The following is a 27,766-nucleotide window of genomic DNA, read 5'->3' as shown; positions in this document are numbered from 1 at the left end:
TTATTAACACGGGGGATTCTATCCTCCCAATCTCTTCTCAATCAAGATTGCCACATTCAAACAAGGCCCAACTTCCCTTTCATGTAGCCAGATCATCTTCTACACCCAACAAAGCCTGACAATTTCTTCTAGCACTTGGACCCTTCCTCAAGTCAACCTCCCTATAATGCAGGTCCTTTTCATCCTCTTTGGGATGAGTCCTTATTGGAGGAGTGTCCTGCTCTTCACCAGCAGGAGGAATGTGATAGCCATCCTGCTGGAACTGCTGCAATCCCCTAAATGATACTGCCTAGTGCTGCTCATCGCTATTATGTGACAGTGGTGAGTGCCACTAGGAATCATCATTCAGGGGGCTGCACCACCTTGCAGATAAGAGGGATCTCCAGCTGGTAAAAAGCAGGACACTTTTCAATGGCAGGGATTCATTCTGGAAGAGTGAGAAAGGGTCCAGGAGAAGGGGTCATGGATTCAGGTACATGACAGCATCCAAGAACATAAAAAAGGGATCTGGATGATTGAAGTAGAGATGATGAACTGGATGGGGTGAACTTGATGGGGGCGGGGATGGCTGTGGGAATGAAATTCTCCATGTTTATTTATTTTTATTTATTTAAAATCTTTTCTATACCGTCGCTAAGTTATATGCGTATTATCGTACATTCTAACAGGTGCCAAAAAGGTTCAGTTACATTTTATCATAAAAAAAAGCTTCAGTTGTTTAGTGATGTAGGTCCTGACCATGTGCACTGTGATGAAGGCCTAGATAAGCAGGGGCAAAAGCAGAGAAGCTGTAGAAAAGAAAAGGTAACACAGAATCCTGGTAGACAATAGAGGGCACTAAAAGCAACCAGGAGAACTACAACTCCCGGGTTGTTAGAGCCACCACCTGACCTAAGGGTTTGGGAGAAACAGGAAATGCTGGATGACGTCAGGGAGAGTGAATCAGACACAGGTGAACCCATGGCCTGTGAAGAGGAGTGCGTGCCGGTCGGGGAGGCGTGGGATGAAAAACCCAGCTCCTCAGAGCAGGAGGATGAGATGGAGGTGGACTTTCTGACAGACGAGTCCTCAGCTTCAGACATGGAGTTCAAGTGAGTAACTGGAAATATTGTGTTTAATACTGTGAAGCCTGTTTTCATGGTTACACTTAAGAGTAAAAGGTTACAGCACAGTATAAGCTGGTGGATATGGAAGGCTGGTAGCCATTGCACAACGGAGGGGTGCTGGGGAGAGTTGTGCCCTGTTCCCCTGAAAGGAATAGTAGCTGTAAATGATAAAGCCAAAGCAGTAATTTGAATGTTCCAGAGAACTGGAGAGATTGCTGGAAACTCCAGGGATAAAATGATGAGGGGCGAAACCAGCTGACTTGTTCAGTACACACTGGTAATCCATTTTTGTTATTTCTTTCTTGTGGGTCATTTGCTTATGAGAGAGGCTGGGAGTAACTCAGCTAAATTCTGTGCTAGTGCTTGAGCTTGGCCAGCGCAGCGGGACTGGAGGATAGGCCGAGGACTTGGAGGGCCTCCCAGACAAGGATCAAGGGACCCGGGAACAAGCCCCAGAAACACCCAGGAGACGGAGAGAAGGGAACCTGCATCACTAAGGAGGTGACCTTGTGACAGTACCTGTAAGGTACTATTCACAGGTAAAGTTCACATCCTTTAAGTTTTACTACTACGTTAGTTAACTGGCTCTTTCACTCTGAGCCTATTAGCACAGAAGATTTCATGATTCAGCATGTTTATGCTACACTTTTAAGCTTAGTATGCAAAGGAAAAGCATGTGCGTGGTAGGGGGATATTTTGTTTTGTGGGCACTAGCTAAATCTTAGTGCATTTTCCACTGACTAGCATTTTAGTATGCAAATCATTCCATTTATAGCTGTAATACAAAATACATTTTTAGGATGAGTTTTAGCACATAGGCCATGAAGGGTATGATTTACTAATGGCTTTCTTCCATTCAGTATCTATGGGAAAAAAAAAAGCTTAGTGAATTAAGCCCTAAAAGGATAGTATTAATAGAAGAAGGTTATTATAGAGCAAAAAACAATAAAGGCACTAATAACTGGAAGAAATGAATGAACGAAATAGACTTGTTAATGCTCTAATTACAAGTTTGGGAAGGTTTCTGAAGAGGCACATGGCAGTCACGTGACTCCAGAGTTAATCCACAGTTTAGAAACTAGTATACTAAACAACTCCAGAGACAATAAACATTCTTGATAAAATATGAGATGTCACCTCTTATCTCATGTAATAAATACATAGCTATTTCTTATACCAGAACACCTTTGAAAATAAAGAAGAAATCATATGTAAATCATTACCAACTTTCAAGAAATACATCTCCTCATACTTCGTGTATGCTGCCTTCAGAATACAAATAAATAGCTAAAGGTCATACATATAGAAACATATTTTTGGGGGTACGAAAACCCAAAATAATAAAAATTGGCCTGAGGAGAAATGGCGTTTTATTCTACCCTTTAAAGAAACCTTGGCAAACAGACTGATCAAACTGTGCTGGAACAGGAGCTATATCCAAACAGTAATGGGATTTGAATAGGTGGACTAAAATCCATGACACAGCCTTGCAGATCTCATCAATGTAGGCTGATATGGATAGAACACTATCACTGCCCAATTTTCAAGCTATGGGGACTCATTCACTAAGTCGCGTTAGGCCATGTACTGCGTGACAAACAGTTTTTTTGTGCGGTGAATGGCATAACTTGTGGATAGCACAAGATATTTCAAAAACCTTGTGCAATTTGAGCCAAAGCAGTGCGCATATTTAAATGAGCTTGTTAGCATGAAAATTTAGGATAATGTGATCATTAATACACTAAACAAAGGAAACCAAATAACACGGCTTGCTGAAAAATTCACAAGCCAAGACTGGAAGCAAAGGTAGCTATAACTTAAGGGGCGGATTTTAAAAGGCCCGCGTGCGCCGGCGCACATATTTTGCATAGGCCGCCGGCGTGTGTAAAGCCCCGGGACGCGCGTAAGTCCCGGGGCTTTCGAAAAGGGGAGGGAGGGGGCGGGCCCGGGGGCGTGGTGCCAGCCCGGGGGCGTGGTCGAGGCCTCCGGACCAGCCCCCGGGACCGGAGGACGGAGCGGGGCTGCCGGCCAAAGCGCGCAAAGTTACGCCTGCTGAAAGCAGGCGTAACTTTGCCGACAAAGGGAGGGGGGTTAGATAGGGCCGGGGGGGGGTGGGTTAGGGAGGGGAAGGTGGGGGAAGGTGGGGGAAGGTGGGGGGAGGGCGAAGAAAAGTTCCCTCTGAGGCCGCTTCGAAATCGGAGCGGCCTCGGAGGGAACAGGCAGGCCGCGCTGGGCTCGGCGCGTGCAGGTTGCACAAATGTGCACCCCCTTGCGCGCACCAACCCCGGATTTTATAAGATACGCGCGTATCTTATAAAATCCAGCGTACTTTTGTTCGCGCAAGTATTTAAAATCTGCCCCTAAGAGTAGCTAACTTCCCCTGGGAGCTTGTGTACATGAATGCATATCACCAAGCTTCCTTGGCCTTGACTTAAAGGAGCTGATGGCCCAGAGTAAAACCCCCTCCAAAAAGCAAACCCCATCACTACCACTCTTGAAGGCAGCCCATATGTGAAAAAGTTTATAAAATTAGTTATAAAGTCATTCACAGGCCCCATGCCCCTTCTGCAACCCCTCCCCTTTATCATAAAAACTGGAGTCCCAGAAGTCAGGACCCCCACCCCTTGATTACTAAGCAGTCAATAGGGTCTGGGACTCCTTTAAATGAGGACAGCCTCACATTCCCGGGGTCATTGCACAATGTAAGGAGGGCAATTACCACCACGATAATTTTCCTCATGGGGAAAAATACCGTGAGAGTTATAAAGCCACAGGGTCATCTAAGCCCCCACTCCAATGGGCCATTGGTGGTGAACCAAAAGGGATTGTTCCTTTGGAAGCTCCTGTAGAATTAACAAGTAGTGTACTTTTAAGGAATTCCCTGTCGTTGAGAAATGGAGGGTGGAATTATTATGTATTGATTGTGATTATATTGTATTTTTTATGTATTGCATTTTTTTAGGCATTGCTATTTTTATGATGTTAGCCACTTTGAGTCCTTGTTTTAGAATGGGGCACGAGATATAAGACTAAGATGTAATATAATGTAATGAAGGTCGTCTGATATGGAAACTGGAATACTGGCTATGTGCTCAGATTTCAGCCAAAAACCTGGCGCTAATTTTGATGTTGTTGCCATGTTGGGGATGGTCAATTTTCTGCAGTCACATGGGTGAGACTTTGAGTTCTGTTGCTGATGGGCACAAGTGGACAGAGGAATATGTTTATGTTTTTTAAATTGTCTCTATTGAATAAAGACTCTCTCCTATATGTCCAACTTGATACTTGTAAGTGTTGGAGCATGTCTGATACATAGAACAGTGATCTTTAATTAGATATTCTGCTTTTTTTTTTTTTTTTACTTTGTCCACAAAGTAGTTCTCTCCCCTGTATCGCATGTCTGTAAGTCTGTCCTGCATATCTTCTCTTAGGTCAGAGATCCACAGACATATGTCAGCTTGCAGACACCAATAGCCAAAGCAGAGGCTCTAAATGCTGGCTCAAAAGCATTAGAAGGTGAATGGACCAGATGCTTCCCGAACTCCTCTCCAGTGTTCCATGGGGAACAAATTAATTTTGCTTCTCTGGAGGGAGAATCTCAGAAAATTTCTGTGTTCCTTCCAGATGAAATGCATTTATTCAATCACATACATAGAAACATATAAATGACAGTAGAAAAGGACCAAATGGTCCATCCAATCTGCCCAGCAAGCTTATTGTAGCATCAGCCATGCCATACAGGCCTCCCTCATAATTAGTAGCATCAGGGGGGGTGGCAACTGCCACGCCATACAAGTTACCCCCATACTTAGTTTCCCAAACTATCAAAGTCAGGGCCCTTGTTAGTTGCTATCTGAATCCAATTCCCCATTACTTCTTGCCATTGAAGCAGACAGCAATTTTGGAGTTGCATCCAAGATTAAGGCTAATTGGTTAAGGGTAGTAACAGCCACATCAGCAAGTTATCCCCATGATAATTTGTTTTCCCAGACCATAAAATTCAATGACTTGTTTGTGGCTGTCTGAAAATAATTCCTCCTGCCGTTAAAGCAGAGGGCAATAATAGGACACTACATAGAAGCTAAGCATAATGTTCTAAAGAAGATCTTCCTAAAAACTCCAAGGACACAAAAAGAACTAGAGTTTTGATTCCTTTGTCCTTTTAAAGTTGGATTTATCAATCACAGACTAGCGTGGCAACTGGACTATTGAATCCCTTGGCTATCTGGATGCAGTATTTAGTGTTCACCTTCTTTCCTACAGGAAGCAGTGAGAGTGAAGTCTCCAACATTCTTTTCCATACATCCTGAAGAAGTTGGTGGACAAGCCTCCTATGCAAGACAGTATCAAAAGCTTTGGTAGTAACTAGCATCACATAAATGGAAGGAACTTTTTGAAACATGTTTTCAACAATCAGTTCTTTATATTCCGCAGAAATAAAATTATTAAATAAAAGGTGTAGGATTACAGTTATCTGTTTTGCTCTAATTACTAATTACAAAAAATGTTGATAGCACTTCAGCATGCACTTAAAATTCCTGGTGTCTCTATCTTACTTTGCACATTTGAACTCTGCTTTGCAGAGCTTGTTCTGTTCTTTCCTCTCAGTTTTCATTATATCTTGCCCCAAGCTTGCAAACATGAAATTTATCCAGGATACCAACATATCCTCTTAAAAAAAAAAAAAAAAAAAAAAAAGCTGAATACCAGCAAATCCAATTCCAGTTATTTCTGTTCAGTAATATGATCTTTTAAATAATTATACACCAGATGAAGTTTTTGTTATTTTTATATCTCCTCTGTGTAAACAATATACTCTGGATGGGAGAAATATGATTTAGCAATCACTTGTACTGCTTGAAAGGTACGCTAGAACATGTGTAAAGGATGTCAAGGGATAAACATAGTTTACAAACCCATTACTTAGACAAGGTCAAGGCAGCACCTACGAAATCAGCATAAGTTAATACCAGTATAATTTGTATACCTTTTTTTTTGTTTGTTTCTGTACTGGACAATTATTCTAGTGACTACCCAATGGCTAATGCAGCACAGTACAATTTTTTCATTTTTTTTCTCTGAAAAAGTCTTCCTCTTTATTCCTTTCCACACCTAGCCAAAAACAACTGTGGAACCCAAACAGAAGTCAGGCAACTTCTGACACTATTATGCTTCAGGCTTAGAAATACAATGCTCTGCACTGCTAAGGGTTAAATCTATAAGACAAGAAAATAGGCCAGAAAATATAAGAAATTGCTTTAGGCTAAGAGCCTTTTGCAGGTGTCCATGGCTTTTCCAGGAACACCGGAACAGTCAGAGCTGTGAAGACACCTCTGACGTCACAGGCGAGGGGTGGAAAGTCATTCACCTCCCCCTCCCCGGAGTTCTTAAACGAGCACCTGGATCAGTGGTCAAGAGACCTACCCATTTCTCATCTCTGACGGAGCCTGCAGGCTGGTGACCTTCCTGTACCTTCAAGGTGGGAAAACCCCCAGCACTTGGGGCCATGCTGTGGGCCCTTCTCAGAAAATAGGGCTGACCATGGGTCATGCAGTCAGCGCTTATGAATACTTCACTTTGCTAGGGACAGAGACATGGAGGAGGTCCAGAGAAGGGCAACCAAAAAGGTGGATGGTCTTCATAAAATGACTTACGAGGAGAGATGAACACCCTGGAGGAGAGGAGGAACAGAGGCGATATGATACAGACTTTCAGATACTTGAAAGGTTTTATTGATTCAAGGTCAACAACAAACCTTTTACAATGGAAAAAAATCAGTAGAACTAGGGGTCACAATTTGAAGCTCCAGGGAGGAAAACTCAGAACCAATGTCAGGAAGTATTTCTTCATGGAGAGGGTGGTGGATGCCTGGAATGCCATTCCAGAGGAAGTGGTGAAGACTAAAACTGTGAAAGATTTCAAAGCGGCGTGGGATAAACACTGTGGATCCATAAAGGCTAGAGCAGAGCTTTCCAAACCTTTCATGTTGGTGACACACTTTTAAGACAAACATAATCTCACGACACAGTAATTCAGTCTACTAGCAAACCAGAGGTTAAAGGTTAAACGAATAAAATGTATTTCGACAATTTATGTATGTTTCCTTAAATTTTTACATAAATGTTTGTGGATTACATAATGTTACACCCACACTGACTCCCAGGCAGCTCCCATTCATTCTCACACTGCTCCCTCCCCACCCTCCAGGCATGCACACATTCATTCTCACACACACACACACAGACCTCCAGGCAGGCAGGCACCAATTTATTCTCACACACACATACATCACACACAGGCAGGCACCTATTCTCACACAGACAGACCCCAGGAAGACACCCATTCGTTCTCATACACAGATACAGCCTCAGGCAGGCACCATACATTCACACCCCCAGGCAGACTCCTATTCATATACTTGCACACACTGAAGGCAGACCCCCTCTCTTTCTTTTGCCAGCAAACTCAGAGCCCCTCTCATTCCTCTGCTACTGCTGCCGCATGGATATTTGGGGAGGTGCTGATTGCTGCTACTGGCACTGAAGCCCGTTCTGCTGCCTCCTCTGTGCAGACCCCATGGTATTAAATATTTGCGGGCTTCCACTTCCTCCATGCCGATCTCGTACATTGCGAGATTGGCATAGAGAAAGTGCTACTCTTCCACATTCCCAAAGAAAACATGTGCCAATCACTAAAAAGTAATTTTTTTTACCTTTGCTGTCTTATCTTAGTTTTCTAATCGGTTGGTCACAGGCTTTTTTTTCAAGCTTCCCTTTCTTGTTTTTTTGCCAGTTCTTTTTACAGGGTCTTTTTTTTTCTATTTCTTTTCTCTCCATCTGTCTTCTTCCCTCAAACACACAATCAGGTTCTCATTCTCACAGCAGCCCTACTACCGGGTTTCCTCCTCTTCTCGGGCCACCGCGATGTGGGATATGCAGCGGCCCATTAACACTGCTCTTCTTCTGTACACGGCAGATGCTCCTCCTCCTTCCTGCCCACGCGGCTCTGGCAACGTTTTTCTTCTGGGGCTGCGCAGGCAGGAAGGAGGAGGAGTGAATGTGACCCTTTTCTTCGGGCCGTGGTGAGGTAAGCTCCACTATGGCCCCGCCGATCTTCCTGCTGTAGTTCCCTGCTTCTGCCGGCCCTGCTGCTATGTGGATCGGGCGACACACCTTCACACTGCATGTGACACACTAACGTGTCGCGACACACAGTTTGGAAAGCTCTGGGCTAGAGGATGGGAATGAAGAGTAGAACCATGGGGGTGGCTTGCTGGAATGTTAACTACTACCTGGTGATTACTACCCTTACTCAAAAAAATCCCTTGCACAGTTAATGCAACCCCAACATTGCTCTCTGCTTCAACGGCAAAGGGAAATATGGAAAAGAGGATTTGCATTCAGATAACAACAAAAAAGGACTGAACTTCACAATCTGGGTGAACAAATAAACATGGGTGTAGCTTGCTTATTACGGCGGTTACTACCCTAAACCAATTAAGCCTGATACATCACTTTGATTGCATACACAGCGTTGCTCTCTGCTTCAATGGCAGGGGGTAATGTGGAAAAGAGGATTAGCATTCAGACAACAACCAACAAGGAAAGAACTTCATAATCTGGGTAAACAAATAAGTGTGGGGGTAGCTTGCTTATTACGGCGGTTACTACCTTAAACCAATTAAGCCTGATACATCACTTTGAAAGCATATACAACATTGCTATCTGCTTCAACGGTAGGGGGAAGTGAGGGAAAACAGGATTTCCATTCAGACATCATCCAACAAGGCATCGATCTGTGCAATCTGGGTAAACAAGCATCGGGGTAACTTGCTTGATGCGGCGGAATACAACCCTTAACCATAAGCCTTATGCTCACCTTTGATGCAACTCCAACATTACTCTCTGCATCAATGACAGGGGATGGCAGGAAATTTGAATCAAACAGTTACCAACAAGAGCCCTGAAGTTCGTGGTTGGTGAAACAGATAAGTATGGGAAAATAAGTGTGGAAGCTTGCTGGGCAGGCTAGATGGGCCAATTGGTCTTTTTCTGCCGTCATTTCTATGTTTCTATATCTATGTACACCTGGAATGTGCTTAAGAGCCATTTGATATTCATGTTCCATCACTGTACTATTTTTCTATATAAACCCTGTAGTACTAAGTAGTAAGATTCAGACAACTTTTGTTGCCTCTGCCTGTACATGTGTCTATGCTGTCGCAGCAATAAAGCCTTATTTTAACTCCTGAGTATGGTGGTTCTTGTCTCATAAGGGGAAAATTTACCCATGGGTCCCTGGGAATCCACACAATCTTCACTGTTTCATTTTTCTTATATTGAACATTCTGCATAACAAAACCTTCCAGTCGATGAAATAGTAGGATCCAGTCTCATTCATATTATCACAGTAAATAACAGCAGATAAAGGCCAATTGACTCATTTGAGTCTGTCCAATTTTTCTTGTCTGTGCAGCAATAATGTTTCTCAGCTGTAAAATCTTGACTGCTTGTAGAATATTGTTCCTTATAAAAGTCAGTTTTCATTTTCTTCCTTATTGGTTTTCAAACATTCTGGGCAGATGAACATGCAAGATCCCATAATTAATCCAGTACCCCAGCCCCCTCCATGTCTTACCACCAAACTTTTCAATAATATAAACAGTTACCAAGACTAATGAGGCTGTTGCCTGAACATGCTGCTTTCAAAGTCCCTGTGGCCTTGACACCAATTTGGGGTTTCTGATACCAACCCAGCTACCCTATAACCTGTAGTATCACTTGGGTGCACTTTATCTGTCCTTTTGTTTTCTCCTTACCAAGCTTGCTGGAAAATATGCATACAACCTCCAACCTGTCCCCATTGACCTGATTGGTTTCTGGTGAAATTGTGTCCTGCTGGTATCAATCTGGCTACCCTATGGCTTGCTGGGTCACTAGATTGCGCTCTCTATTTTCTTGTTTCTTCCTTATCATTTCTCCTCTTTTCATCTGATCTGGAGGGAGCAAGGGGTGGGTTGTTTTCATAGCTAAATTCTGTCACAGTACTGATTTCTACCAGAGCTACTTCTGACACCAGTCTTTGACTGGTCATTCAATCATCACAATCGCAGAACTTGGTTCTCCCTTCCCCCATGACCATTCACCTAATTAAGTATTTATGATTGTGTATGTTATATTTGTAAGCCACTCAGAATTTTAAATGATGTAGCATATACATTTTTTAAATAAATAAATTTTGCTTGGCTGAGCAGAGTATCTGGCTGACTCCTGGAAGGCAATACTTTTCAAGAACTCTGTAAGCCACTGCCTTTTATCTGGCAGATGTCACCTCCAATTTCTTCAAGAGTCTGTGAAGGCAGCCTCTACATTCACAGTCAGCTTGAAGATTTTTTTTTAACCTGCCCATTCTTCTTCTTCATTATAAGTCCCAAAATACTGCAAAATAACTTTTAAAAGATAGCTACCATACTTAGGAGAGGTATAATAATGCTAAAATGACAGCAGTCAGAGTTTACTTAACACCAACCTGGAAAACATATTTAAAAAAGGGTCTTTTTTATTTTAAGAGAAAAAGGCAAAAGACATTAAAATGGAAACATAAAATATGATGATCGACAAAGACAAGGACCATCTAGTTTGAGACCATACCCAATATTAGGCTTTATGTGATCAAGGATATAAGCACTGAACATAAAGAAAAACATTTGAAAAGTAAATCTTTGCAAAAGTACAGTCAGGGTCAAAAAATACAATTATATAAATACACTTATATATAAGTTTGACCAGGGCTGTATTAATAGTACCATGACAGGGACACCTGCCCAGGGTGCTTCTCTCAATGGGGGACCTAATGAGAGCAATTACATTTTTATTTTTTATTTTGCAATTTTTATATATCACAAATTTCCATCAATATGTCCAATGCGGTTTTGTTTACTATATATAGCTATTAAACTAAAGTGGTCATAGTTTGCAAATTTAATTTTTCACAATTTGTAATGAATATCAAAGTTTTGAAATTTAGGCATACAGACAAAGACCACTTGGCACACCCACCCTGTCCCTCTGTACCTGCCTACTCTGTTGCCATAGATCCTGCTCAGTTTTTAGCCTTCTCTTCCATTGCTAATAAAGCCCTTCTCTGTTCGTTCCAAACTTAAATTCCGTTATTGCTTTAATTCCTAAAATCTCTGCTGAAAGTTATCGTCTGCTCTGCAACGAAGCTGGGGAGGGTATAGTCAATATGTCCCTAAGCCCCTTTAGTATCCTGGAATATACTGAAACTAATCCCATTTCCTTGTCTGCTTTCAATTTTTCCAGTATCTTGGATACTACCTCCCTTGGCAAACGAATATGAGGTGAATTTTAAGATCTGCGCACGGCGGGTTTGCTGGCTCGCACACATGGATGTGCCTATTTTATAACATGCGCATGTATATGTGCGCCTGTCATGAAATTGGCTATATGCGCATAATTGCGCATTACTTTATATTGATGCGCACATGTGTGCACAAATGCCGTCTCGATTTCCTAAGTGGGGGGAATTTTAGTAGATACACATGCCGATGCAATTATCTGTTTCCCCAGTTCATTCCCAGTTTGCCCCAGTAAAGGAGAGGACTTCCTAAACCAACAAGCTAACATGTCTCCCTTTTACCCTATTAGCCCAGACCCTTGAAACCCTGCTGACTAGCCTAGTTTTGACTTTATTGCTTATATGCTGTCCATATCAGAAGTAAAGTTATGTGGTAGGGGACCTCGGCTCTTGCTTGTGCACTCAGACTTCATGTTACAGACTTGGCCAACCCACTCCCCACCCCTTTTTTGAACTTTTTGATATGTGCGCATACCAGGAGTTATACGCGTTCCTGCGCGGTTTTTAAAATCTGCACGGCAGATTTCTCCCAGCTTTGGTGCGCGTAGTGCTTTTAAAATCCGCTAGTATATGTTCACCCCTCAGTCTCCTATGATACTGCCTTTTGTCCACCATCCTCTCCTTACAATGTGAAGCAATGTTCAAAGCATAATCTTGATCCTCCTCTTCATCAACCAGTCCGTCCCTTTAATTTTCACTATTTAGCTTTCCATCTTCCTTTTAACTAGCATATCTAAAGAAAGTTTTATCCCTTGCGCTTTTAAATACCTACAGTACCTGAATGTAATCCACTTTAAAATGCTGAAAAAGTGAAAAGCGGAATATAAAAAAAGAAAGTCTAAAGAAAAGTCTACTGACTTCATTTCAGTAGTTGCCATTTTAAACTTTATTTATTTTAAAAAACATGGTATTTCTTGTGATGGAAAGAAAGAGCCTGGGGGGGGGGGGGGGGGGGGCGAGGCAGCACCAAATTGACACCCTGTCCTGTGGGCCAAAATGTCTCTTGGAATATCCATTTCTTATATTAAGATTCACACATGACATATTTGGGTTTCCACAGCCTCAAGCTTTTATACAAGGTAATATCTTTAAATAAAGCAGTTTGAATCCAATATCTTTGTCCTTGAAACATAGTGCCTCTACACCTATAAATAATTATTACTCTCTGAGAACAACAGAGAGAATTTGCATGAATATACTGTCTTATATCCTGACAGATATCGTAATTTAGCACACTAGAAACATGTGTGTAGTCATGGCTAGGTCAGATAACCGGGCAGCAGATTTCTAGCATCCAGATTGTATTACCATTTATAAAGAGTAGAGGAGAGAAGGAAGAATAGTAGTAGTAGTAGTAAGTGACAATCTTTGAGGTTGTCCATGCCTAAAGCAAGATGTCTTCAGCTGAAGAGGAAGGCATTTAAAAGGCAATTATCTTTATATTAGATACAGTGATCATGGAGGTTATATATTAAATAAAATGAAATGTAATTAAAATGACCTGCTTATGATTGTAAATGCTTTTAAAATCGGTTTTACACAGCCACATAAGCTGTGAGTTGGGTTTCTTGCAGACAATGATCACTAGAGCTCATCGTTGACTGACTGGTACAAATGTTCTGTTATCTAATTGCTATTAGCCACTTATAGTTGGGTAAACAGAGAAACAGGGAGACAATGTGACTTGCCCAAGGTTGAACAGTAAAGAATGAGAAATTATTACTTACCTGATAATTTCCTTTTCTTTAGGACAGACAGATGAATCCAGAACCAGTGGGGTTATCCACCTCTACCAGCAGATGGAGACAGAGCAAACTGACATCACAGTATATATACTCCTACAGTGACATCAGCCTGCCAGTATTCTCCTCAAAAGCAACTGTGAACACTAGCAAAAAATTTGAATAAAAACAAACAACAAGAAACACCGCGCTCAGACGAGCATGTTTGAACACTAGTCTAGGAACTGGATTAATACTTACCAGTAATCCCTGGAAGCTTTCAGTCATGCAGGAGGAAAATAGCCCAATGATTTGGCAGCCAAGGGCGGGAAGCTGGATTCATCTGTCTGTCCTAAAGAAAAGGAAATTATCAGGTAGGTAGTAAATTCTCATTTCTTAGCGTCCAGAAAAATGAATCCAGAACCAGAGGGATGTACCCAAGCTATTTCCGAACAAGGCAGGAGGCTGCCACGATCCATTCAAACCACATGTGCAAAAGCTGATTTCTCCCAGGCCTGCACATCCAGATGATAATACCTGGAAAATGTGTGTAAGGAGGACCACATCGCAGCTCGGCAAATGTTGACGGGAGACAACAATCTAACCTCCGCCCATAACACTGCCTGAGCCCCAGTGAAATGAACCCTAAGTAGACAACGGCTTTTCAGCCACCACATATGTGGCCGTGACCACCTCCTTAATCCAGTGAATTATTTTAGCCCTTGAAGTTGGTTCACCCTGTTTTCTTCCACCATGAAGGACGAACAGGCGATCCGTCTTTCAGAAAGTTTTAGAAACATCCAGATTTCTCATGACATGTTTCTTAAGGGTCGCAACAAGCGGTATTCCTCTGCACCTCTTTCCTTATCCAAGGACAGTAAGGAAATGGACTGATTCAGTGAAAATCTGAGACCACTTTAGGCAAGAAGGAAGGAACAGTACATATCTGTGTCACGCCTGGAGTCATCTGAAGGAATGGCATCCGACAAGACAAGGCCTGAAGCTTGGAAATTCAATGCACACAACAAATTGCCACCAGAAACACCATTTTCAAGGTCAGTAACCACAAGGAAAGGCTACATAGCGGTTGAAACGTAGGGCCCGCCAAGAAATCCAACACCAGGTTAAGACTATACAAAGGAACTGGCAACCGCAAGGGAGGAAGATGATGTTTCACACCCCTCCAGAAACGGGCCAAATCAGGATGAGACGATAAGGATTCACCATTCACCTGGTCCCTGAAACAAGCAAGAGCTGCTACCTGTACCTTCAAGTAATTAAGAACAAGTCTTTATTCAATCAATCCTGCAAAAATTCCAAAATGAGCAGGATCCCAACTGAACATGGAAACACTCCTTGATCTTCACATCAAGCCTGAAACACTTGCCAAACCTGCACATAGGCTAAGGAAGTGGAGAACTTTCGTGCTTATAGCAAGGTGGCAATCACCGCAGAAGAATATCCACGCTTCAACAAGTGAACCCTCTCTCAAGGCATTACCGTAAGACAAAACAGTAGGATCTTCATGAAGGACAGGCCCCTGCTGCAACAGGTTTCTGGATGGTGGAAAACAAAGGGGGGCTTCCACCAGGAGTCTTTGTAGATCTGCATACCATAGTCTTCTGGGCCAAGCTGGTGCCACCAGAAGTGCCATGCCACTGTGTCCTTCGATCCTTCGAACCATTCTTCCCAATAGGGACCACGGGGAAAAGGCATACAGCAACTTGCCTTCTGGCCAGACCTGCACAAAAACATCGATCCCTAAGTACTTTGGATTTCTCCTGCGACTAAGGAATCGAGGAACCTTCGCATTGCAAGACGTTGCCAGCAGGTCTATAAATGGAAGACCCCAGCAATCCATCAGCAGGAACACCTTATCCAACAATACTCATTCTCCTGGGTCCAGACTCTCCCTGCTGAGAATGTCTTTTCCTGCAATGTATGAGGTTGAGATCTCCTGAAGATGCACTTCCGCCATTCCATAAGTTGATCTCTTTCTTGCGATACTTGCTGGCTCTTGGTTCCTCCCTGCCGATTGATATAAGACACCATTGTTGCATTGTCTGACATTATTCGGACTGCTCGACCCTGCAGCTGAACTGTAAGCATGCCAACCAGACTGCCCGGGCTTCCAGCCAATTGATGTTCGAGAGATACTCCTCTGTATTCCAGTGCCCTTGCGCTATTAGTTCCTGATAGTGAGCTCCCCCACCTTGGAGGCTCGCATCTGTCATAAATGTCAACCAGTCCAGCAATTTCAGGGAGACTCCCTTTCTCAGATGATTCACTTGTAACCACCACTGGGGGTGGGAGCAGACATCCATCGGCAGGTGGAGCCGAACTGAATAGTCCAGAGACTGCGGGTTCCATTGAGACAGCAGGGAACGCTAAAGTGGATGCATATGCGCCTTCGCCCATGGCACTACTTCCAGGGTTGCCGCCATCATCCCGAGCACCAGTAGATAGGACTATGCTGACAGACATATAGGGCTCACCAAGAGACACACCTGCGCCATCAACTTTTGAATACGAGCTTGCAGAAGAAAAACTTTGCCCTGCTTCGTGTCGAAACATACACCCAGATACTCCAACAACTGAGATGGTTAAAGACTGCTTTTGGCTAGGTTCACAACCCAACCGGGCTCCTGCAACAAGGAAATCACCTTGCGGGTCACCAGACAGCTCTCTTCCAGAGACTTGGCATGAATCAACCAGTTGTCTAAATATGGGTGTACAAGGATCCCATCCTTTCTCAGTTCTGCTGCTACTACCACCATAATCTTAGAAAAGGTTCTGGGAGTGGTGGCTAAACCAAAGGACAGTGCACGACACTGATAATGGCACCCCAGAACTGCAAAATGCAGACAATGCTCCAGTTGGATAGGAATCTGGACAGATCCAAGGAATCAGTTATTCCCCCAAATGGATGGCAATTATCACTGAGCGCAATGTTTCCATGCGAAAGTGAGTCACTCGCAAATGACGGTTGACTCCTTTGAGATCCAGGATGGGACGAAAGGAGTCTGCCCTTCTTGAACACAACAAAATAAATGGAATATCAACCCATATTTTCTTGGGACGTGGGCACTGGAACCACAACCCTCAGACTGAGGAATCTTGACAGCATACTATCGACTGCTAGCTTTTTCTGTGGAGAGTGGCAGGGAGACACCATGAACACGTCCTGAGGAATACTGCGAAACTCCAATGTATATCCTTCTCATATTACCACCAGGACCCACTGATCCAATGTAATCTTGACCCACCTCTAATAAAAGAGAGACATACCCCTATCTCCTGTTCCCAAGGGTGGGTCAGCAAAGCTTCATTGGGAGGCTCAGGAGGTTCCACTACCCGAGCCTGCTCCCTGCATGGGGCTGTCTGGGACGAAAGGACTGAGACCTTCCAAAAGGTCAAGTCCTCTAAAAGGTCACCCCTCTGTAGGGACGAAAATGCCTGGAACCCCTGAGACGACCCCCTCATAGCAAAGGGGCGCAGTGACTGCTTCTTATCCTCAGGCAATCAAGGAACCGGGGATTCGCCCCACTTACTTGCCAGTTTCTCCAACTTGCTCCCAAATAAGTGATCTTTTAAAAGGCAATTTCCTAAGATTTGCTTTGGAGGTCGCATTGGCCACCCAATTCTCAGCCATAACTGGCCGCTATTACCAAAGCCAATCCTCTGGTCGAGGTGGGGACCAAATCGCAGCTGGCATCTGCTAAAAAGGAGGCGGTGGGTTCCATAACTGCTCTGGAATTGACTCCAGAGTCATCAACCTCCTGAGAGAGAAGCAAAGAGTGAGCCACTGCTTCAAAAGCTTGCTTAAGGATGGCCTCAATAAGTCTACCATCACATCTTTCAAGGTTGCTCCTCCCTCCACGGGGATGGTCATCCATTTAGTGATGGCACAGACAAGTGCATCCAATTTTGGGAAATGCTGACACTCTCTCACTACTGGATCCAGGGGGTACAGGCCTTCCAAGGTCCGACCTCCTTTAAAATTTGCCTACAGGGCATCCCATTCAAGATCAATCAGTTTTTGAATGGCCTCCATAACCAGGAAAAAACAAGAGGATTTACGCAAAGAAACTAAAATAGGATTTCTCTTTAGCTGAGACATAGAATCTGCCCCAGGAACTTCCAGCATTTTCATTGTCTAGGAAATCAGAGCCAGCAATTCATCTCTATGAAAGAACCTCAACATAGTTGTATACAGTTCAGCCCAGGGGAGTCAGGATCTTCCTCATCATCAGTGCCATCTAGATGCCTGTCACCTGCAACTTGAGGTGTACTTCGGCACTTAAACGTACAAGAAGAGAGGAAGGCCACCGCCTGAGGATCTGAACTGACAGGCTTGTATGGCGCTGAGAACTGCGCCTGAAGGAAGGATTGCAATCTTTGAAAAAACTCTGCCCAAGAAAAGGCAGAAGGATCCATGTCAAGACTAGGAGGCACTTGTGCAGCGCCACTGAGCTGTCATTCCCTGCTGAGGAACCAGTCAAGAGAGTTCCAAAGTCAGGCGTCCCTCCTGACATATCCTTAACCAGGCCATCATCAAGCTGGGAAGACCCAACTTAGTAAAATCAGAGGAATATAATTCTCCCTGAGACTTTAAGCAGCGCTGGCATAAGTTAGAGGGCCCTTCAGGCTGAGATGTCCTAATGTGACAGGCAGCACAGAGAGAAAGGCGCTTAGGTTTCTTAGCCACTGCGCCATTAATCCGTCAGTATGCTTAATAGGCGACTGAGGATATGCGTCCGGCCGAAGCCCCGCTGAATCAAAATTTATGCGCACAAAATTTGTGTGTCCCAAGTTTGTGCTCCAAATGGCTAAGCACATTGTTACTGCTCCAAACCTTGGCGCACAATCGAGATGCGAAAAAGTGCATGCACAGGCCACGTGCACAAATCGGATGCACAGCAGGACGCACTTGCGCGCACCGACAATCTGTAGAGGGCAGCCAACCACTCAGAAAAAAGCGTGCGAAAGCACAGTCACGGCCTACCACATAGCGCATAAAAAAGAAATCTAACAGCAGGGTCTAGCTCAATGAAGCCGCTCAACCTGCCAGACTGCCCAGTTCCCTTACCGCCACGGGAGTAGGAATGCATGTCAGGATGGTGCGCTGAGCATGGACACTGGAGGAAGTTCTAAACTAATCCCTCCACTCCATCTGACTGTTTCTTCCTTTTTTCTTTCTTTTTTATCACTTAGATGAGCTCAGCCCTTCCTGGCTGAATACAAAGACGGCCTCTGGCTGTGGGGGAAGAGGACATATGCATATGTCACTGCCGCGATCGGCCTCCTGCAACTGCTGCGATCGGCCTCCTGCAACTGCTGCCTTTAAGCTGTACAATCAGCTAAGTCCATGCCAGCTGAAAATCCAGTTACCGGACCAAGGCATACATCTGAGGGACCACAAAAATCACTTCAGGAATTCTCAACTTTGGGGGGGGGACCCTTTGGTATCACCACAAAAGAGTGGAGCAATTAATTTTTCTTTTCAAATTCTCCTTCTAACAGCTGAAGCAATCCCCAGTAGGGAGATGCACATCCACCATCTGCTGAAGACAGATAATACTGGCAGACTGATGTGACTGCAGGAGTATATATACTGTGACGTCAGTTTGCTCAGTCTCCATCTGCTAGTAGAAATGCATAACTCACTGGTTCTGGATTCATCTGTCTGGATGCTAATAAATAGGCAGAATCTGAACTTGGGCCGCAGGAACATGCCTGACTCATAACTCAATGCTCTACTTAAATTATTTTATACTAAACAATTCATTTTTTTTTCATTTTCCCTCACTTAATATATGTTATGGAATACAAAGAAATATAGAAGATGCCAGCAGAAAATGATCCTTTGGTCCACTCAATTTGCCCATCTGTACCTGCCTAGTGTACTGTCACCATTACAGGTTTCACTTGATCTGAGGTCTTATCCCATCCTCCACCACTAAGCAGGAAGGGATAAGACCACATGCATGTTTCAATTCTGCCACTGTTTTCATTCCTATAACCTCCAATGGCTAAGTTCTAAATGTCCACCACCTTTCTCAGTGGAAAAGTATTTTCTCCCATTCCTTTTGAGCTAACCTCCCTTCAGCTTCATACGATGACCTCTTGAGCATTTATTCTATGGGAAATACTATTTTCTGGTACTTTACTGAAGCTTGCATCACTCCTTTGAATTGCCTGTTCCTCATAAATTTCTTTTTATAGATATAGTCTCCAGAATTGAACACTGCTCAAAATGAGATCTCAGAGAACTATAAAGAGGTAATAATATTTCCCTCTTTCTAAGAACCCAAGAATACTAAAGAGAGTTATCATTAGTAGAAAGAAAAATGTACAGTATACATTCAATAAAGGCCAAAATGAATAAGTAGGGGAAAAGACAGAAAGACCCTGCTCAGAATCTCAATCTAGACTTATACCATGATGGGTTTCAGCCGTCATTTCAATCCAATCTATATGTTACCTCTAGCAAATTCTACATTCCAGCATATCACAAAGCACTCATTTAAGATTTGAGACTTAATGATTTTATTTTATCTACAATTTACAAATATAGTAATGATACATACTACTTTACTGTAAGAATAACATAATAAAAATTGTACATTTTACAATAATGCCCATCTTGAGCAGTTCTAATGTGCAAATTAAATCACTTGAGGAAGCTGTGGTATTGTCTATAGCAGTACCTGAACTACTGAACTGAGCAGACTTTACTCTGAGAGTTTGCAGAATGGAGAGGAGACTGCTTATCCTCTTCAGGATATTTCACTAGTTCTGCCCTGACAATGTGCTGTCAGCCAGATGCCAACATAATGGATATGCAGCAGGAAAGGAATGAGGAAACAAGAAAAAAAGAAGAGACAAGAAAAAACATGAAGACAAGGTTTAGTGGATGCATAGAAATGATTACAAATGAAAGTGCATAAACAAGAGTGATATAAATGTATGTCTAAAAATGTGTTACACAATGTTCATGCAAAACAGAAATTCTCCTGAATCCCATGAAAAAGAAAATATTTTATATACATGTTCTTATTATTCACTCAAAGATATATAATGTACCTGCATTCCTTTGAGTCAATAATAAAATTTGTACTTTTTCTCTCTTTCTCCATATATAAAGGCATCATTGGTAATGCTATAGTAAAAACTATTTTATTATTAACTCAAAGGATACATATCTTCATAGTTTTTTCCAATCTTACCTTTCATTGACAATTTGGTAAATAATCAAAATATTTATGTATTAGAAATCAGAAGTTGCCAGGTAGCTTAACGGCAGTGGTCTGCATTGATATACAGAGGTCCTGGGTTTGATTCCCAGGTCAGATCTTTCTCTTCCATGACTGGGTATGCTGAGGAAGGACTCCTAGTCAATTGTGTAATAGCGACACCTGGTGGCCAGATTCAAGGCTCATAATTGCAGAGTTCTGGAAGGAGCCCTGGTGCAAGGCCCTTAACCAAGGACTGTTGCTGCAATGACTGGGCTAGGTGAGTTGGGAAAGGATATAAAATAGGAGGAAAAATCCCCTGGTAGTTGTGAAGAAAGTTTCATAGTGCTGTATGTCAGTCCTTGTCCTGACTGAGGTGAAAGCTGAAAAGGAGCAGAAAGAAACTGTGGGCTCCTGCCCTCCCCCCCCCAAAAAAAAAAATGTCATGAGGTCCATATTCAAAAGGATTGGTCAGGCTAAATTTGGACTTAGCCAGACAAACCTGGGGATTAAATATCTCCCTCCCTACTGATCAGATAAGTTTTAGTTGGGGAAGTCATTACCCAGCGAAAACTGAACCAGATAAAAAAGAGGCTGTACAGGGCATCCTAGAGTGAGGCTTCAACTTAGCTGCATATCAGTGCTATCTATCTCACTTTAGCCAGGTAAGTCATGTCATGGTGGGAAGAGGTCTAAAATTATCTGGGTACCCGGATATCTTTAGATCTACTCAGCTAAAAAAAACCCCATATACCTCAGGAGACTAACAACCACAATCCCCGGATTCCATTCTACCAGCGGTGGAAGAAGACAGAGACCTGTGTTGCCATGGATGGACCCCATCTCATTGGTGGCAGAAAAAGAGAGAGATTACATACTGGCTGAAGAAGAGGGAGCTCATTTTGAGGCTCCTCCTTGTGTGCTGGCCAGCCAGCATCACAGTAAACCCTTGCAAAGCTAGCACTTCCTGATGCTCTTCTTGTGCATCTTGTATGCTCATTTTGTGCATCACTAGATGAGCATACAGGAAGTGCTAATACCACGAGGGTTGAGTTCCGCAGAACCGGCCAGTACACGAAGAAGAGCTGCAGGAAGAACTTCAGCAGCAGTGCAATCAATCATATCCTCTTTGAAGGAGTAAGGTACAGGTGGTGCCGAGAGCAGCAGCATAAGAACATAAGAATATACCATACTGGGTCAGACCAAGGGTCCATCAAGCCCAGTATCCTGTATCCAACAGTGGCCAATCCAGGCCATAAGAACCTGGCAAGTTCCTAAACATTAAGTCTATTCCATGTTACCACTGCTAGTAATAGCAGTGTCTATTTTCTAAGTCAACTTAATTAATAGCAGGTAATGGACTTCTCCTCCAAGAACTTATCCAATCCTTTTTTAAACCTAGCTACACTAACTGCACTAACCACATCCCCTGGCAACAAATTCCAGAGTTTAATTGTGCGTTGAGTGAAAAAGAACTTTCTCTGATTAGTTTTAAATGTGCCACATGCTAACTTCATGGAGTGCCCCCTAGTCCTTCTATTATCCGAAAGAGTAAATAACTGATTCACATTTACCCGTTCTAGACCTCTCATGATTTTAAACACCTCTATCATATCGCCCCTCAGCCATCTCTTCTCCAAGCTGAAAAGTCCTAACCTCTTTAGTCTTTCCTCATAGGGAAGCTGTTCCATCCCCTTTATCATTTTGGTCACCCTTCTCTGTAATTTCCCCATTACAACTATATCTTTTTTGAGATGCAGCGACCAGAATTGTAACAGTATTCAGGGTGTGGTCTCACCATGGAGCGATACAGAGGCATTATGACATTTTATGTTTTATTCACCATTCCCTTTCTAATAATTCCTAACATTCTGTTTGTTTTTTGACTGCCGCAGCGCACTGAACCAATGATTTCAATGTGTTATCCACTATGATGCCTAGATCTCTTTCTTGGGTGGTAGCTCCTAATATGGAACCTGACATTGTGTAACTATAGCATGGGTTATTTTTCTCTATATGCATCACCTTGCACTTATCCACATTAAATTTCATCTGCCATTTGGATGCCCAATTTTCCAGTCTCGCAAGGTCTTCCTGCAATTTATTACAATCTGCTTGTGATTTAACTACTCTGAATAATTTTGTATCATCTGCAAATTTGATTACCTCACTCGTCATATTTCTTTCCAGATCATTTATAAGTATATTGAAAAGTACAAATCCCAATACAGATCCCTGAGGCACTCCACTGCCCACTCCCTTCCACTGAGAAAATTGTCCATTTAATCCTATTCTGTTTCCTGTCTTTTAGCCAGTTTGTAATCCACGAAAGGACATCGCCACCTATCCCATGACTTTTTACTTTTCCTAGAAGCCTCTCATGAGGAACTTTGTCAAATGCCTTCTGAAAATCCAAATACACTACATCTACCGGAAGAGGAATAAGAGACCTGTGGATTCTGGCTGCGTAGAGGTTGCTTGTATGTGTGAAGGGAAGCTTGGGGAGGCAATGGGTGTGTGTGTGTGTGAATGGGAGCTTGCCTGAGAGGGGATGAGTGTATGTGTATGAATGGGAGCCTGTCTGGTGAGGAGATGAGTGTTTTTACATGAATGGGAGCCTTGCTGGGGGGGATGGGTTTGTATGTGTGAATGGGAGCCTGTCTGGGGATGTTTGGGTGTGTATGTGTGAATGAATATGAGCTTATCTGGGGAGTGATGGGTGTATGTGTGAGTGTTTGTGTGTGAATGGAAGCCTGCCTGGGATGGGGGTAGCTGTGTGTGTGTGTGTGAATGGGAACTGGCATAGGGAAATGTATGTGTGTGTGCCAAAGAGCCTGCCTTGGAGGAGGGATGTCAAAAAATGTATTCCACCTATCAATCCACCACAAGCTCAGGGTGAATGGAAATAAAAGATTCTCAGGTATGCAAAGCAGGGGATTTTTCCCTTCTTGTTTTAATTATTGGGTGTTTAATGTGTCTGCTATTTTGAAATATTTGGAAAGCTGTTTGAAAATGTTTTAAACTTTTTATATGAGTTCTTAATTATTAGGTATTTGTCTTCTGTTTGGCAATATTCTTTTTAGTAATATGGTTTATTATGATCAATTTATATTTATTGATATTTATTTATATTTATTGATTTTGTTTGATGATTTATGGGGACTGATGAAGTTTCATAATGTTTTTCCATTGCTTCATTGCATACAGATTCTGGCTTGTTGCAGTTTCTAGTTCAGTTTCTATCTTTCTATACATTTTTATTTAAACTTAATGATCTCTTTATTCTGTATTCTGTGTTCGTCATGTGTAAGCGAAGTGAGGTATTCTGCTAGCATGTAGTTTCTATGTAGGAATTTAGAGCAGACTGGTTTATTCTGCTTTCCTAATAGGAGGTGTTTTAGGGCCTAGTGTAATACTTACCCTTTCACAGATAGGGTTGTTCCTGTTTGAGTGTTTGCAGTTAGTATTGTTGTGTTATGGGAATTTTACTATAGTGCTGGCATTCAGTTTACTCAAGGCTGTCCAAGGGCCAAACCCACATCTAATATGCATTACAATAGGACTAATACTATATAGGTTTCAAATGTCTTTTTTGCAGGGTTTTCTGGGTGGTACCACTTCAGTGCATGGTTTTCTCTACAACAAACTGGTGCCAGCTACACGACCCAGCCGACATCAATTTTATGTACCAGTAGGTGGGGAAGGAACACCTGGGGATCATTCCTGCACAATCCCTTACCCTTAAATTTACCCTAGCTATCCCCAATTTTTTTTGTTTGTAAACGTACTGCTCCTCCGGAGCAGAAGTAAACTCTGTGCGCTGGCCAGCTGCGTGCTTCCCCGAGATAGCATCTAATGGCGCTGTCCTGGCCTGCCCCTCCCTGCCCAGACCCCACCTCCAGCCTGCCCCTTTCTTCAGTCACGGCACTTCTGTACATATCATAAGTTATGCATGTGGCTGGGCCCTTTCTAAAATATGCTTGGCGCTCGCAAGGCTCAGCCACATGTAAAACCCCTGGTATTGCGCGCATGGACCTTTTAAAATCGACTTGTAAGTGTCACATTATGTGCACTAGTTCTGACACTGCTGAGAGCTTAGTGGCAGGCTCCACAACACAGCCTGGTATGCTTTAGTCTCTTCCCTGCCCTCAGTACTCACCTTGTGCCCACTGCCCATATTGCTACTGCCCAATGCCCAGGGAGAGACAAAATCAGTTAACAGCTCTGCAAGCAACTCTCCATTCTGCTTACAGTCTACACAAAGGAAAAAAAATAACAGCAAGCAAGACTGCTTCAAGTCTGATACAGAGCTGATGCAATGCTGCTTCGCGGCTTTCCTCTATTGTGTGACTGGCACAGTGACAATCTAAAATGGGAAGCAGACAAAATTTTGTTTGGGAAAAGTTACCTAGGAACTCAGAGAGAGCTCAAACAGCATCCTCTTTCACAGATAATGCCTTCAGAAAGAATGCACAGCAAATCTCAGACATGCTCAGTCTCCAAGGTAAGTGTCTTTGTTTCCAATGTGCAGCAATAGGTTGGATTGGAAAAATGTGTCAAAGTAAAATGCAATACATCATCCCTATTGTTTCTTTGATAACATGTCCATTCTACCCATGTCTACTAGCTGGCTGCTCTATACTTTGTATCAATTCCTAATTGTACACCTTTTGCTCTCCTATTGATTTCTATGAGGCCATTGACTTTAATGGCTTATGGAAATCATTCTATTCAAAATGAATGAAAAGAATAGGATCACCTTACTGTGGCAGGAAGTGATCCTTTAGGTAGAGATTATCTGCCAGGTAATGCAATATCCTCTCACACTGAGGATGTGTCTTCCAGGGGCATGTGCCAAGGAGGGAAGGGTTAGCATGGACGTTGTAACTGGCAATTCAATTAAGAATGTAGATAGCTTGGTGGCTGATGGATGTAAGGATTGCTTGGTAATTTGTTTGTCTAGTGCTAAGGTAGTGTATATCAGCATGCCACCTAGATAAGATTTTAGACTGGGCTGGGGAAGAGCTGGCTGACATGGTATCTGTAGATGCTAATGTGGGTACCAATTAAATTGTATGAGGGAGGCTCTACAAGCCAAATTTAAGATTTTAGACAGAAACTTAAAATCTTGAATCTCCGGGATAACATTCTTAGAAATGCTCCCTGTTCCATGCACAGAACTCCAGAAGCAAGTAGAGTGCTAGAGTCTCAATACGTTGATGACGTTTTGGTGTAAATAAAAGGGATTTAGATTTGTTAGAAACTAGGTAACATTTTGGGGAAGGAGTAGTCTATTCTGAAAGGATGGACTCCACCTTAACCAGGTTGGAACAAGGCTTCTAGTGCTAACATTTAAAAAGAAGATAGAGCAGCTTTTAAACAAGACCATGAAGCATAAGGTTTGAAATGAGATATCTTCAAAGGACACCAATATAATGGAGAAGTTAGACTATCCCAAAAGAGAAGTTCAGAAAAGTCAGAAATATTCTAGAGCAGACGAGAATGAAGATCTTTTGGCTAAAATAGCCTCTTTCACCTCACCTTTTAACCATGCCGGTAATCATTCTGCCTTCCTTCCAACTTTCTTAATGTGTGGAATACATCTGGACTGTGCTTCTAGGATGGTACTTTTTTTTTTTTTAACAATGTCCACGCTGGTTGCACACTTTTTACCTTTGTAGCTGCACCTTTTAGTTTTTTGTAACTATTTTTCTCATTTTATCAAAATGTCCCTGTTGAAAGATTAGCGCTAGAGTCATGGATTTACATACCGTCCCCCTTCCAGTCATTATTATTATTATCGTTATTTAAAAGATTTTGTATACCGTCATTCGTGGTTTCGGCCCGGGGCGGTCCGGGGGCGTGGCCGCGCCCTCCGGAACCGCCCCCAGGTCGCGTCTCGGCACGCTAGCGGCCCGCTGGCACGCGGGGATTTACTTCTCCCTCCGGGAGGCGTAAATCCCCGGACAAAGGTAGGGGGGGGGGGGGGTTTAGATAGGGCCAGGGGGGGTGGGTTAGATAGAGGAAGGGAGGGGAAGGTGAGGGGAGGGCGAAAGCGAGTTCCCTCCGAGGCCGCTCTGATTTCGGAGCGGCCTCGGAGGGAATGGAGGCAGGCTGCGCGGCTTGGCGCGCGCCGGCTGCACAAAATCGGCAGCCTTGCGCGCGCCGATCCTGGATTTTAGCGGCTACGCGCATATCTACTAAAATCCAGCGTACTTTTGTTTGCGACTGGTGCGCCAACAAAAGTACCCCTTAAAGTGTACTCATTCCAATTACAGGGCCTCGAAAGAGTCCTGTATTGTTATTTTTCATCACTACCTCCCCGAGTCGGGAGTGGGTAATTTGCGTGCCTGCTGCCTTCCTTGGATGTGGTAGCCGTTTCTCAGGCTCCCTCTCCAGAATCGAACCCTGATTCCCCGTTACCCGTGGTCACCATGGTAGGCACAGAAAGTACCATCGAAAGTTGATAGGGCAGACATCCGAATGTATCGTCGCCGTCACGGGGACGTGCGATCGGCCCGAGGTTATCTAGAGTCACCAAAGCGGCCGGGCGAGCCCAGATTGGTTTTGGTCTGATAAATGCACGCATCCCGGGAGGTCAGCGCTCGTCGGCATGTATTAGCTCTAGAATTACCACAGTTATCCAAGTAACAGATGGAGCGATCAAAGGAACCATAACTGATTTAATGAGCCATTCGCAGTTTCACTGTACCGGCCGTGCGTACTTACACGTGCATGGCTTAATCTTTGAGACAAGTATATGCTACTGGCAGGATCAACCAGGTAGCCGCGCCTACACCTGCCGGACGTGGGCTGGGCGCCGAGCCGCGGAGGGGACGACAACGACCGGCGCGCCACGCGCCACAGACGGAGAGGGGTGGGTGGGCCCTGCCCTCCCGCCCCGCGGCGGAAAGGGAGGACCTCGGCGCAGCTGAGGACGGAAAAAAGGGAAAGAGGCGAGGGGGGGGCGGCGGAGGAGGTCCTGCGCTCCCCCCGACCCCCGCAAGAGAGACGACGGCGTTCGCCATAGGAACATGAGTGTGCCAGGCACCGACCCTCTCCTCGGCTTCCGGCGCCGCCAGGGAGAAGGGTCCGGTCCCGCGTCTGTACTCGGGCCGCTGGACGAGCTGCCGGGCGACTCGGCCTCGCCGTGCCGATGTGACCCCGGCAGAAGGGTCGGGCTCCGCGCGCCGGCCCACCACCGCGAAGTCTTTCCCTAGGGTACCCGAAGGAGAGAGGGAGTAACCGCTTCGCCGGAACACCGGACGAGCCGGCCCGCGAGGGCACTCCCTGTTCGGGTACTAGGTGCCAAATCGATCGGTGGGGG

The 27,766-nt window shown here is 43.8% G+C and overlaps 1 protein-coding gene across 3 annotated transcripts in view; it reads right to left on the bottom strand.

Annotated features, from left to right (window-relative positions):
- RAB28 (RAB28, member RAS oncogene family) overlaps positions 1 to 27,766 on the bottom strand; it is a 336,848-nt gene that overhangs the window by 11,937 nt on the left and 297,145 nt on the right. For 2 of the 3 annotated variants that reach the window (XM_029590878.1, XM_029590851.1), the window contains one exon: positions 19,915 to 20,018. The exons of the other annotated variant lie outside the window; for it this stretch is intronic. In XM_029590878.1, the coding sequence (XP_029446738.1) occupies positions 19,920 to 20,018 (99 nt within the window). In that variant the 3' untranslated portion in view covers positions 19,915 to 19,919. The remainder of the gene's footprint in view (positions 1 to 19,914; positions 20,019 to 27,766) is intronic. 3 annotated transcript variants of the gene reach the window in all.

The sequence above is a fragment of the Rhinatrema bivittatum genome, chromosome 1 (assembly GCF_901001135.1).
Source record: "Rhinatrema bivittatum chromosome 1, aRhiBiv1.1, whole genome shotgun sequence".
Taxonomy (NCBI): domain Eukaryota; kingdom Metazoa; phylum Chordata; class Amphibia; order Gymnophiona; family Rhinatrematidae; genus Rhinatrema; species Rhinatrema bivittatum.
Note: the sequence above shows the minus strand (reverse complement) of the source record. Positions and strands in the feature narration are given on the sequence as shown.